The sequence below is a fragment of the Armigeres subalbatus genome, chromosome 2 (genome assembly GCF_024139115.2).
Source record: "Armigeres subalbatus isolate Guangzhou_Male chromosome 2, GZ_Asu_2, whole genome shotgun sequence".
Taxonomy (NCBI): Eukaryota; Metazoa; Arthropoda; class Insecta; order Diptera; family Culicidae; genus Armigeres; species Armigeres subalbatus.
Window position 1 is genome coordinate 148,696,414 of NC_085140.1, and position 13,952 is coordinate 148,710,365.

General features: G+C 41.3%; 1 protein-coding gene across 1 annotated transcript; it reads left to right on the plus strand.

Moving 5' to 3' along the window:
* The first annotated feature begins 12,077 nt into the window (after positions 1-12,077).
* Positions 12,078-13,202, plus strand: LOC134209293 (uncharacterized). The gene has a single exon (XM_062685289.1). The coding sequence runs from the start codon at positions 12,078-12,080 to the stop codon at positions 13,200-13,202; it is 1,125 nt and encodes a 374-aa protein (XP_062541273.1).
* The last annotated feature ends 750 nt before the right edge of the window (positions 13,203-13,952 follow it).

The following is a 13,952-nucleotide window of genomic DNA, read 5'->3' on the forward strand; positions in this document are numbered from 1 at the left end:
CAAACCCCACTTCAGAGAAATGCTAATAACTTAGCCGGGCGAACTCTAATCTTCTCGCGGTTTTCTGCATAACATTCTGTATTAAATTCTCCAAGATCTGAATGAGTATCATAGTTCTTCATCGTAAGTTGTGCCGTCCAACTGCATTTCACTGTTTTTGGATGTTTCTGCATACATTTTTCCATATAAACTTCCAACGAGTTTAGCACTACCCAAACGTTGACCGATTTGGCTAAAATTTTGTCCAAAGCATCAGGGCATCAAATAGAACCGAATAAGAGAGCGGCCCATCAAAAAAATTGAAAAAAGTTTTTCCCATACTAATTTGAGCCACCCTAATATATATATATATATATATATATATATATATATATATATATATATATATATATATATATATATATATATATATGATATGTAGCATACCGCGAGAAACTTTTTTCGCAAGCTGTCATGATAGAGAACTGATCCGGGATGCTATATCCCATGATAAATTTAAGCACTGGCTCTGATGATGCATTTCAACTTGTTCTACACACCTGTGCAGTAACCAACACGAAAGGAGCGAAAACAAAGCGAGAATCACAATTTTTCTGTGAGGGCTGCCTATCCGATTCTGTTTTTTCGCACTTATATACAAGTTTGATAAATTTATTATCATGGCTTGTTATGATATGCTTGTTGGCGAAACTGATTAGACTGATACGTGCAACGCTGGATGGCTGAATGGTTTGAAGTTGTGAAGAATTTGTTTACCTTGAAACAGTGACATATGACAATGACGTTTCCCGTGAAGTGAAAAGACGCATTGCTGCTGCGAATAGGGCCTTTTACGGATTTCGGAACCCTAGCAGCACACATGTTTCACATAGGTTACTGTAACTGTTATGTGACCAAATTTAGTCACAATCAAGTTGCTGCAACCATTTCTGTCTGACTTGTGCTGCTCGGGAACCAGCTTAGGTCCCGCAACATGCAGACGGAAACGAAATTGCTTTATACAAAACTCTGATTCTTCATGGACATGAAGCATGGACGTTAAAAAAAGCAGACCGGAGAGCATTCGGGGTTTTCGAGCGAAAAATGCTGCGTACAATACTCGGAGGGAAACTAGAAAATGGTGTGTGGCGCAGACGCATGAATCTTGGCTATGGCTTAGTGATGAACTCTTGTAATAGGAAAAATAACTATAATAAAGATTGAAAAAAAAACTTCTATGGCACGTCATATATATATATATATATATATATATATATATATATATATATATATATATATATATATATATATATATATATATATATATGAATGGCGATTGAACATATGAGGCCATCCAACCAGCCAGTTCTTCATCCTCCTATATTTTCTGCATAATGTTACCATATTGCACATGGTGGGCACTGGCGCAGTCTTATGCCGCGCGCCATTGACAGTTGCATAAATCCTCCGCATACCGTTTCTATCCATGTTCTTCTGCGCTTCAGCTATCACACTCTCTTAGTATTGCATTTTTCTGCGGAGGAATCGTTTCTCTTCTGCCCTTGCTACACTGTACCGCTCTCGGTTGGAACGGGTACGAGCCACTATCATTCGACTCCTAGCAACATTTTTCTCGTCTGTCATTTGGTGGCACTCCTCATCAAACCAACCATTTCGTTGGCATCGCTGTGCAGTACCTAACACTTCCTGCGCTATTGTAGTTTCAGCTTCGCGAATATTTTCCCACAATTTGTTGACGCCGCCAGATCAGGTGGCATCTAATATCCGCTCGTCCAGCTTCTGGTGGTACTGTTCAGCAACTCCTTCAACTGACAAGCGTTGGATATTAAAACGCATCGTTCTGTTGTTTTGTGAATTCGGGACGCTGGAAAGTCACGACCGAATTTTTGCAACTACAAGGTAGTGATCCAAGACAATGTTTGGGCCTCTGAATGACCTATGACATATCATCTATAACATTCAAGAAATGTCGTCCGGCGATCAGTACTTGATCTATCTGTAACTGTAAGCAATTGTCTCCACTCGGATGTTTTTTTTTCCAAGTTCGTTTATTTGGTAGGCTCAGGCGTGTATAACACTTTACGGAGCCATGATTCTTTGTGATATATACAATCAATATCATTTTATTATACAGTTAATAAGAGAGGGGAAGGAGCCAGCGTACTCGTGGTGACTCGAGGTTAGTTTACAATGTTTAAGGATGGACGGGGCTTAGGATTTGGGATAAGGAAATTTCAGCTTCTCATCCGGGCAATTGGCGTCAGTGACGATGTGGCGTGTCGTCATGCTCGAGGAATGGTTCGACTGGGAGCGTCTTTCGGATGGCAAGAGCTATGGAGCTCTACGGAACAAAAAGGCAGAGCCTAAACAAAAAAAAAAAACTTTGAAGAAAAAAGAAAAAAAAACAAAATATTAAATTTTGATGTCAGAAGCACAAAGAAAACTATAAATGGCCTGCATATAGACAACATCACGATCTCCCAAAATACCTCGAACTTCCCTGAAGGGTTGTTTACCTCGGGCCACAAGGGTATCCAATAATTGCTCTCTGGAAGCGTCATTTTCCGAGCAGGACCAAACTACGTGATCGATGTCATCATAACCGGCTCCGCACCTACATAAGTTGCTATCGACAAGGTTTATTCTGAACAGATGTGCGTTTAGTGAATAGTGATTGGACATAAGTCTCGACATCACGCGAATGAAGCTTCGACTTAAGTCCTCACCTCTGAACCACGCTCGCCCAGAAACTTTTGGAACTATGGAAAATAGCCACCGTCCAAGTTCATTGTGTGTCCAATTCCTTTGCCAACTTTGAAGAGTACTCTGACGGACTAATGGGAAAAACTCGTTGCTCGAGAATTGTCTATCATAAACCTCACCTTCCTGTGCGCCCACCTTTGCCAGCGAGTCTGCCTTCTCATTGCCGTAGATTGAGCAGTGAGATGGGACCCAAACAAAGGTAATCTTGAATGATCTTTCGACCAAAACACGCATCTGCTCTCTTATGTTTGAAAGAAAGTAAGATGCGTGCTTAACTGGTTTCATCGACCGGAGTGCCTCGATAGAACTAAGACTATCCGAGAAGATGAAATAATGGTCTACGGGCTGATTGGAAATTATCCCCAAAGCGAAGTTAATTGCTGCCAGCTCAGCAACATAAACCGAACACGGTTCCTGAAGTTTTTGGAAGGTGGTTGAAGTTACATTGAAAACACCGAAGCCAGTGGATCCGTTGATGCGAGAATCATCAGTGAAATATCTGTTGTTGCAATTGACATGTTCATATTTTTCAGAAAAAAGTGAGGGAATAGATATTTGTCGAAGATGATCTGGTATTCCTTAAATAGCATGTTTCATGCACAGATCGTATACAATTGAGGAACTGTCGTTGGTGAAGTGAACTCGAGGGGGATTATAACACGGAAGACAAAGATATGATGATATGTAGTTGAGATATACTCTCAGGAATCTTGAACGACAAGTTAGTTCAAGCATATTATCGAAGTTATCTAGAACAAGTGTGTTACTTGTTCTACATTTGATGAGTATTCTAAGTGAGAGCTCCCAGTAACGGTGCTTTAAAGGAGTGACTCCAGCAAGCACCTCCAGGCTCATGTTATGCGTTGAATGCATGCAGCCAAGAGCAATACGCAAACAACGATACTGAATTCGTTCCAATTTGATCAGGTGGCAATCAGCTGCTGAGAGGAAGCAGAAGGAGCCACACTCTAAAACAGAGAGAATAGTCGTTCTATAGAGTTTGATGAGGTCTTCCGGGTGAGCACCCCACCATGTTCCGGAGATAGAACGTAGAAAATTGATCCTTTTCTGGCATTTTTGTATCAAATACTCAATGTGGAGTTTCTAGGTGCATTTGGAATCAAACACAACCCCAAGGTATTTAGAAGATAAAGATTGGCTGATGTCATCATTCAACAGCTTGAGTTTCAGTTGGGCAGGATACCGCTTCTTAGTAAACACAACCAATTGAGTTTTTTGCGGTGAAAACTCGATCCCTAATCTAAGGTACTTTGCAATGGTCCTTGCAAGACAGCTGCACATGGACCTCTTAGAGAGACCACGGCATCATCTGCAAGTTGTCTGAGCGTGCATTGTCCTTCCAAACAATTGTCAATATCTTTAACATAGAAATTATAAAGCAAGGGACTTAAACACGAACCTTGAGGAAGGCCCATGTAGCTATTTCTGGAAGTTGTCAGAGTGCCGAGTGTGAAGTTCATTTGTTTTTCTGACAACAAATTGTACAAGAAATTATTCAAAATAACGGGTAATCCACTACTGTGCAGATTGCCTGACAGTACTTCTATGGAAACTGAATCAAAAGCGCCCTTAATGTCCAAGAATACTGAAGCCAATTGCTCCTTGTGCGCAAAGGCCAGTTGTATATCTGAAGAAAGCAACGCTAGACAATCGTTTGTTCCTTTCCCTTTTCTAAATCCAAACTGAGTATTTGAAAGCAATGCATTTTCTTCGACCCAATGGTCGACTCTTGAAAGGATCATTTTCTTCAATAATTTTCTCATGCATGATAGCATGGCAATCGGTCGGTATGAATTGTGATTAGACGCTGGTTTTCCAGGCTTTTGAATAGCTATTACTTTCACCTGTCTCCATTCAGGTGGCACAATGTTGTACTCCATGAAACAGTTGTACAGGTCAAGTAATCGTCTTTTTGCGATATCTGGGAGGTTTTTAAGAAGATTGAATTTGATGTTATCGCATCCCGGAGCAGAGTTATTCGATGAAAGAAGAGACATAGAAAGTTCCAGCATTGAGAATGGTCCACCCAAAGAACCGGGATCAGTGACTCGAAATAGCGGTTCTGCTGGTACGGAATCTGGACAGACCTTTTTTGCGAAGTTGAATATCCATCGATTGGAGTATTCTTCACTCTCGTTGGTGGAAATGCGGTTCCGCATGTTGCGGGCCGTTTTCCAAAGTGTTGTCATTGAGGTTTCTCGTGATAGTCTCTCGACAAAACGTCGCCAGTAGCTACGTTTTTTTGCCTTGAGAAGATTTTTGAGCTTTCTTTCGAGCCTCAAATACTCTTCAAAAAGCTCGAACCTTCCGTGTTTGCGGAAGGCCTTGAAGGCATCAGATTTCTCAGAATACAACTTAGTACATTCATCATCCCATCCAGGAGTGGCTGGTCTTCTTATGACAGATGTACTTGGAACGCGTCGTTTCTGAGCTTCTAGTGCGCTTTTTTGAATCAACTCAGTAAGGAATCGATATTCATCCAAAGGTGGAAGAGTATCAGTTGATTCAATACCAATTTTTACCGCCGATGCAAATTTTGGCCAGTCAATGTTTTTCGTGAGGTCGAAAGGAACATTAACTGGCTCAGATTGTTGATAGCTACTTTTAATTGTGGTAACTATCGGCATATGATCACTACCATGGGGATCTTGAATTACCTTCCACGTGCAATCTAATGATAGTGAATTTGAACATAAAGACAGATCAATACGGCTTTGTTGACCATTTGGTCCTATTCGAGTTACTTCACCAGTGTTCAAGATATTCAAATTGAAATCGTCACACAAATCATAGAAAATAGGCGCTCTATAATCGTCATACGTTTCGCCCCATCCAATACCATGTGCGTTCATATCACCCAATATCAATACTGGAGATGATAGGAGGAGACTGCGCTCCAAAAATGTCGACGATTAATAGAGGCATTTGGAGGAATGTACACTGAAGCTATGCAAAGATCTTTGTTCTTCACATTTACTTGGCATGCGACGATTTCTAAGCCGGGAACAGTCGGAATGGGAATTCTGTAGAAGGAGTAGCATTTTGTGATCCCCAAAAGAACGCCACCATAGTGGTCATCCCGATCTTGGTGAATAATGTTAAAATCGTGGAAGTTGATTTCATCTTCAGAAGAAAGCCATGTTTCACAGAGTGCAAATATATCGCAATCGGAATTGCGAATCAAAAACTTGAACACGTCTAATTTATTTTTCAGACTGTGACAGTTCCACTGCAGCACAGTGATTGTATCTTCGGTGTTGGCCGTATTATCCATCGAAAGATACAATTTCTGCAAGAAGGGCCATGAAACAGTCAATTGCTTCAGATAACTTTCAACTGTTGGAATAAAGAGGTCAATGATTGGCCTCAATGAATTCGGAATATTGAACAAGTTCAAAAACGGTCCACAAGGTCCTTAAAGGAGATCAATCCTCGCTTGGACGGAATACTTTTCTAGAAGTGCGAATTTGTTTTTTCTTTTGTTGATTCTCCTAGCCGGATATTTCTTCGAAACATCGGATTTAGGCAATGGCGGGAATGTCTTACTGCAACTAGGATCAAAAGAAGCAGTAGGGACAGATTGCTTCAGGATTTTAAATAAACCCCATTACCTTCAGATTTTGGCAAGCTTTTATGGATGACTTTTGTTCTCTTACGGCGCGATCCCGGGAAGACGGTTGCTTCCTCCTTTCGGGCACGTGTACCTCCGCAGAATCATCCATGTCGGCTGCGTCAGAGTCCAATTCGTCAATTGATATGGAATCATAATAATCACTTACACGAACGGTGGCTGAAATAGCAGTCGATGCAGTGGCTGTGGCGGATGTGTCTTGCGACCTAACCATTTCCGCATACGACTGCTTGGAGCGCTGTACCAACGAGCGCTTCACTTTTTGGGTGCGCTTTTTGTACACCGGGCATTCTTGCAAACCATGGGGAGGTTTCAAACCACAATAAGCACATTTTGTTGCTTGTTGCTGGCAGAACTCCTCCCGATGTCTTTCTGAGCATTTGCCACAACGTGGTTTGTTGTCACAAAACTCGGCAGTGTGACCAAGTTGTTTGCAGTTGGTACAATTAAATACCCATGGCACAAAAAGACGCACCGGAAACAACATATTTTCTATATCGACATACTTTGGAAGCATCGAACCGGCGAAAGTCACCCGAAGCGAGCCTGACTTGGAATAAACCTTTTTGCCATCTACCGTGGCTGCTGAATGCAATTCCTTGCAGTCCAGAATATCCACTGCAAGCACATCCTTGCAAGTCAAGCTGGCTGCGTTGATTACGCCTTCTATCTCGACCTCCCGCGAGGGCACATAAACTAAATATTCAACATTGTACGCCCTGTCGCCAGCAATTTCATTCGCCACCTGGTATGTAGGTGCGGTGATGCGTAGTTTGTTCCTGTTGATTTGGCTGAATTCAAGCTTCGTAAAACGACGCGTCAAATCTCGTTTTATGCCCAGAAAATCTAGGCTCTTCACTTTCTGCCGAAAGTAAACAACCCAAGGCCCAGGCGAAGCCGCACGGTACAATCGTGTGCGCCCTGCATCTTTTGGAGGCCCATTGCCTTCCACAGTCTCTGTCTCCATTCTCACCCCGCAAGGTGGAAGGATGATTTTGCTTATGTTAACTTAAGACTAATAGCTAATCAGAAAAAAAATAAAAAAAAAACTAATTTTATTTAGTCTATCAGTCCCACTCCGAATCAAGCAGATGGGAGAACAATAAAAACGTTTCTACTTATCTGCCCCTGCTGCTGTAGGTAGCAGCAGTAACAATAGCCTGCTTCACTGGCGTCGCCAGAAGCAGCTACTTCACTCGCCGACAGAGATCGCCTTGGATCTGTAGGAAGGCACCACACAATAGACTCGCACTACCGAACACAATCCGCGATGGGACACAGCACACACGTCTGGCTCGTTCGAACTATCGGCACGGAATGAACACTCGGATGTTGCCAGGTGTGTTTGCGGATATTCTTACGTGCGAAGTAAAGGGCGAACACGAATTTATTGCAACACCTACAAGTGGCTATAACTTTTTTCCCACTGGACGGAAAACAACCAAATTTTACACAGTTTTTCTTTGAAGTGTATTGTTTACATCCTGTGAATAGCTTAATTATGTAGTTTGTTGCGCTTAATACAGAAGTGAGTCAAGTGGAGAAGCGTGAAAAAAATGTGTACGCTGACATGTAACATCCGAAGCTGTCCCATCTTGCTTTAAAAAAATGCTGAAAATCTGTAACTCAACCGTTTCAAAAGTGCCAAAAGGGTTCAATGACTCATTGACTTTGGATCACAAGCGTGGAGCAAGAAGGAAACTGGGAGCAACATGTAGGAAGACGAAGGGAAAGGTTCGAAGTAATTTCACCAGGAATCCCAACATATCAGCATTTATGTTGCCAAAAGTGTAGGCGTAGGGGACAAAATTTTCCTTGCTCCAAGTGATCTCACACACGTTAGTAGTTTTCCTTATAGGACATTTTCAACAAAATTCCCCTCGCGGGATGAGTGGACATCTGGCTATATGGAGAGAAGTACGTCGGACAGCATTGTTTGTTACACTGACGGCTCCCTCCTCGAAGGTAGAGCAGGTGCAGGCGTCTTTTCGCGTGAGCTGAGATTGGAACAGTCACACTCACTGGGTACACACTGCACTGGCTTTCAAGCGGAAATATTTGCCATCATGTGTGGAGTGCAATCTGCACTGCAGCAACGCATTATGGGCAAAGTAATATACTTCTGTTCAGATAGCCAAGCAGCTATTAAAGCTCTCGCCTCGGCCAACTCAAGGTCGAAGTTAGTAATCGCAGGTCGAACTCAAATTGAGGAACTGAATTCAGTTAATACTTTACACCTTATATGGGTACCTGGACATTCTTCCATAGCTGGAAACGAATTGGCTGTTGAGCAGTGAATCAATTTTTTTGGAATGCGCGTGCGAAACAAGCGACAAAAGCGATCCAACGACAAAGTTTTGTTTTTGTCGGAGATAATAATGACAAAGATCCGAAAAAATTTGTCAGCAACAAAAAAGAAGACAATCTTGTTGCTAACTTTTCAATTTGCATTATTTCTAGACCAAATTTCGGTTTTATGCTATCATACCCAGGTAACCAATAAGCATTAAAGTAAGCACTATAGTAGCATTATACTGGCATTGCATATGCTCCGTGCTGTATATAAGCATTTCGAAAACTTGGCTGTTCTAAATAAGCATTCTCAAAGCCATCATGAGAGGCATAGTTTTAAAATAGCATTCTGAATGCACAATGTTGTTTTTCGTTAAGTGCAATGGAACAGCTACATTAGTGCCACTTTAAGGCCTGTAGTGTTCATACGTCAAACGTTTTCCAATATGGAACCATATAGCGGGGACTATTTGTCCAATGAACTTACATTTGAAAATAGAAATCGGTACGTGCAGAATGTTTTTTCCATTCCGACCATTGACAGGAGTACTTGTCGTTAACCTAACCCTACCACTAATAGTTTCGCTACATTTTATTATTCCATTGCACTATTTTTGATGGAAGCATTAAAGCAGCACTACTGTAGCTGTTTCATTGCAACTGGCTATGACGTTTGTGACAGTTACATTCTGAGATGAGTTAGATTAAGTTTCAATGTTCCTGAAAGGGGATTTTGTTTATGTTTGGCAAAATTATTTCCACTACCATCTCTCTCTTATGGGCCAGCTGTTAAGGGCGATGACAACTACAGCGTCGGATGGCAAGAGCCGCGAGTTCGAATCCCGCTCGAAGAAAGTAAAAAAAATTATGTTCCATTTCAAATATGAAAATAACAGTAACTATATAATATGAAAAAAAATTATGTAAAAAAAGAATTAGAAAAAAAATGCCATTAAAAAAACTTTTTTTCTTGTTTTAAAAATTAAGCATTTATTCAGCATTTCGGATGCTGAATAAATGCTACTCAGCGAAATTTCTACTTTATCGATAAAGTAGGATTGAGCATTTAAGCAGCCATATATTGGGCCAAAACCTGCATTAAAATAGCATTAAAGGCGACTATAGGGCTTATTGGCATTTAATGTTTTGCAGTAAAGGCGCATATAATGCCACTCAAATGCTTTATATAATGCTTACTGGTTACTTGGGTAGTTTCTGCTTTTATGGAAATATTCGAGAATCGAACAATGATTACAAAATTAGCATCGTATTCTCGGAAATAAAAGAGCATGCAAGGCAAATGATTCTTGTCATATTATGTTCGGGTTCGGATAAAGGTTTGTCGCTAGGTGCGTTTGTCAGTAACAAACTCTGTTGATGACAAAGAGTATATTGTTAGGCGTTGCCCGAATATTGATTCCCTGCTGATGAGTTAGCCCGTAATGGAGCATCGCATGACTTTATTGGTCCTGAGCCAGCTATTCCAATATCCAAGTGTTGGGTGAAGCTTTTGATCAACCCTTGGGCTGTCAATCAGCACAAATGGCATTGGAGTAGTCTGGATTCATTTCATCAAACAAAATTGTACATCCGTGAGCCATCTCCGGTAGTAGCAAACTATCTAGCTAATCTGTCTAAACAGAATTGCAGTGTCTTAGTCAAGGCCTTGACAGGTCACTGCCGACTGAACTATCACATGGCAAATATTCAATGCGTTGAATCATCTGTTTGTGATAGTTGTGAATCCGATTATGGAACTTCTTATCATCTAATATGTAACTGCCCAGTCTATGCACAATTGCGCTTCCAAATATTTGGTAAACACTTACTTAGTGAAATTGACTTCAGAAACCTGAACCTTCAGAGTATTTTGTTGTTCATAACCCGTTGTGGTAAGGAGTTATAAGCTCTTGTACGCTTATGCGTTGTATGCCCTCTTCAAGGGCCCTTTTCCAACCATTCCCTTTGTTCTCCCATCCACATATCTTTCCTTTTTGTTCACTTCCTTTTCCGTCAGGTGTGTGATGAAAAAGGCTGTGAAGGCGATGGCACAAATCTCCCAAATTGAGGTGAACGTGCCCCTGGAGCCGACGTTCTGATACCTGATACCTGATAACATCCGAAGCTGTCCCATCTTGCTTTAAAAAATGCTGAAAATCTGTAACTCAACCGTTTCAAAAGTGCCAAAAGGGTTCAATGACTCATTGACTTTGGATCACAAGCGAAGGAAACCGGGAGCAACATGTAGGAAGACGGAGGGAAAGGTTCGAAGTAATTTCACCAGGAATCCCAACATATCAGCATTTATGTTGCCAAAAGTGTAGGCGTATTCCAGTTACGTCCCGGAAATGTAGACAAGAGCCGGATTAAAAGCCTAGAAGGTTCAAAACTTCCCAAATCGAGATGAACGATAGCGAGCTGTTGACCAAATACAAAACATAAATGAAAGCTGACTGTAAAGTATTAAAGTTTAGTCGGGCAACGTACTGTATCCTTTCCCTTTCAATAGAATAAAGTCAACAACATGTGTGTGTGAATGCCTTATTTACTGTTCGTGCAGTTTTCGTGTGTTGTTCTTTGAGAGCAGGCTTGCTTGCTCTGTTGGTTCTTGTTGTGTTCACTCTTCATTCGACCACCATCTCGTACGTGCGACAATCCGAGTTGTCGCAATAGTCCGGAGTTGTAAAGAAGATACATTTTCACTGGTCCTTCGAACCGGATACGGATTTGTTTTAAGGTAATTCAATTTCAACTTTATCATTTCAGAAAAAAAATAATATTGAGCATTTGTTAACATGAGGGTTAGCAAAAATAATTAGAGATGAATTTAGCTAACACGTGGGTTAGCAGAAAACTTCCGACACAAGGGTCACAACAAAATGGCCGACATGTGGTCGGAAATAACATTTAAATACTTGAGACAATTGGGCAAGATGGCCGCTAAAAAGTATGAGAGTAATTATCGACGCTTGGGTCGATACAGAAAAATAACCAACATTTGGGTTCATATGCGGATTTTAGGGCTTGGAGAAACATGAAATGAGTGCATACTAAAAGTATTGATATACTAAAACAAACATATATTGCAATGACTACTCGATTGTTGAGCTCTAGAGCTCTAGGAGAAACGAACTTCAATCATTTGGCAATCCTGAGCGATCTTGTTATTGAAGACATTATAGAGTGAATAATAGTTGTTTACTGTTCCACAGGTGCAATTATGTTGGAGCAAGAGGGAGAATCGGTTGTTAATAGAGAAGAGCTGTCTGGCCCTGCAAGCCCAATCATATATGTCACACAATCTGACTATGATCGTGTTGTCACGCAGAGGAATCATGCTGCGTCCAGGATCACCAGTATCATTAATACAATGGCCAGTTTTATGACGGATCGAATGGCTCTCGAGACGCGCCGGGATATGCTGAAGGAATGCTATAAGTCATACGATCAAACGCAAAGTACACTCGAGCAATGGAATCTAGAAGAGGAGAAAAATCGCGAAGAACTGGAAGTTACATATATCAACGGTCTATCGTCGTTTGAAAAGGCAATCGCAAATAAAAACAAAGAAGAAACATTCTGCAACACGGCTAATAAGGATTCAGTGCGACTCCCATCTATCGATCTTCCGACATTTTCAGGCCACGGGGAAAATTGGTTGGAATGGTTTGACAAATTCAACACATTGATTCATCGTCGAAAATCGTTGGCCGTAATTCAAAAATTTGAATACCTGAAACTATCTCTGCGCAGTGAAGCCCTTGGATTAATAGACTCCTTACCAACCACTGACGATAACTACTCAATTGCGTATGACATGATCGTGAAACGGTACAATAACCCGAAACTTCTGGTTCAAAGGCACACTAGAGAACTTTTCGAGTTGAAATCGGTGGAAACGGAGTCAGCTTCTGGATTGAGAAATTTGTTTGACAATGCTAGGAAGCACCTTCGTTGCCTCGAGAATTTGAAACAACCAGTATTTTCATGGGATGCGATGCTAATATACCTTATGGCAAATAAATTGGATCCTGCTTCCCGCCGAGAATGGGAGTCTATTGCATCCGGAACATCGCCACCGCTATACAAACAACTGGAGGAATTTGTTTCGAATAGGTGTCAAGTATTGGACGCAATGCCTTGCAAGCGGAAGTCTAAAGTAGATCACAACAATACTCCGAAGAAATATAAAATGGAAGTCAACGCATTCACAATCTCGAAACCATCGGTGTCACAAAAATGTGGTACCTGCGGATCGTATCATTTTACAGGAAGCTGCAATCAATACAGGGCTAAGTCACTCGATGAAAAGATCAAAATCATCAGGAGAGCTGCCTTGTGCTATAACTGTCTGGGATCCGGTCATACCGCTGATCAATGTAGAAGTAGAGGATGCACTAAATGTGGTCGCAAACATCACACGTCAATCCATCGCGAACGACCAGCAACGACAAAGCACTACAATGAACGAAATACAGTGACAAAACGTGAGTAGTCATTAAATGTACACTTCACACAATGTTACATTTTGTTTAATAAACTATATTACAGAACTAAACGATATGAATAATCAATTGAATCCCACAATCCTTCCCACTGCTTCAGTGCTAGTCGTTGCGAATAAAGAATCACTAGTTACCAGCCGTGTTTTACTTGATTCTGGATCGCAGTCAAATTTTGCTACAAAGTCGTTCATACGAAGAGTGGGAATCACAACGCATCGCTTTCATTGTCAAGTAACAGGACTGGGTCAATCTCCCCAAACCATTCATGAGAAAGCTGTGGTGTCGTTCAGGTCGCGAACAAGCAATTACTCTAAAAGGATTCCTGTACTAGTTACTGACAATATAACCGGAGTACTGCCAGCGAATGACCTGAATATAGACAGATGGGATATATTGGATGTGAACCTGGCGGATCCTGAATTCCATTTGAGCAGACCGGTTGATATGCTTCTGGGAACTACAGTGTTTTTCGACATTCTGCGAAGTGGAAATCAAGAGATCGGTAATGATTTACCGTACATCCAGAATACAAAATTAGGATGGATTGTAGGAGGAGCAGTAACGAGGATCGATGCCCAATCAACCGTTACCCAGTTCATCAACGAACACATCAGTAGTTATGTGTGTAGACATTGGACAGAAGAAGAAATACTTTGCGAGCAGTTATTTGTGGAAACAACATCGCGAACCACGTGCGGTAGATTCAATGTTAGATTGCCCCTCAAACCGACTGTTGTTAA

Coding starts and splice junctions, on each gene's coding strand:
- LOC134209293 (XM_062685289.1), top strand. CDS start 12,078: ATGGCCAGTTTTATGACGGATCGAATGGCTCTCGAGACGCGCCGGGAT.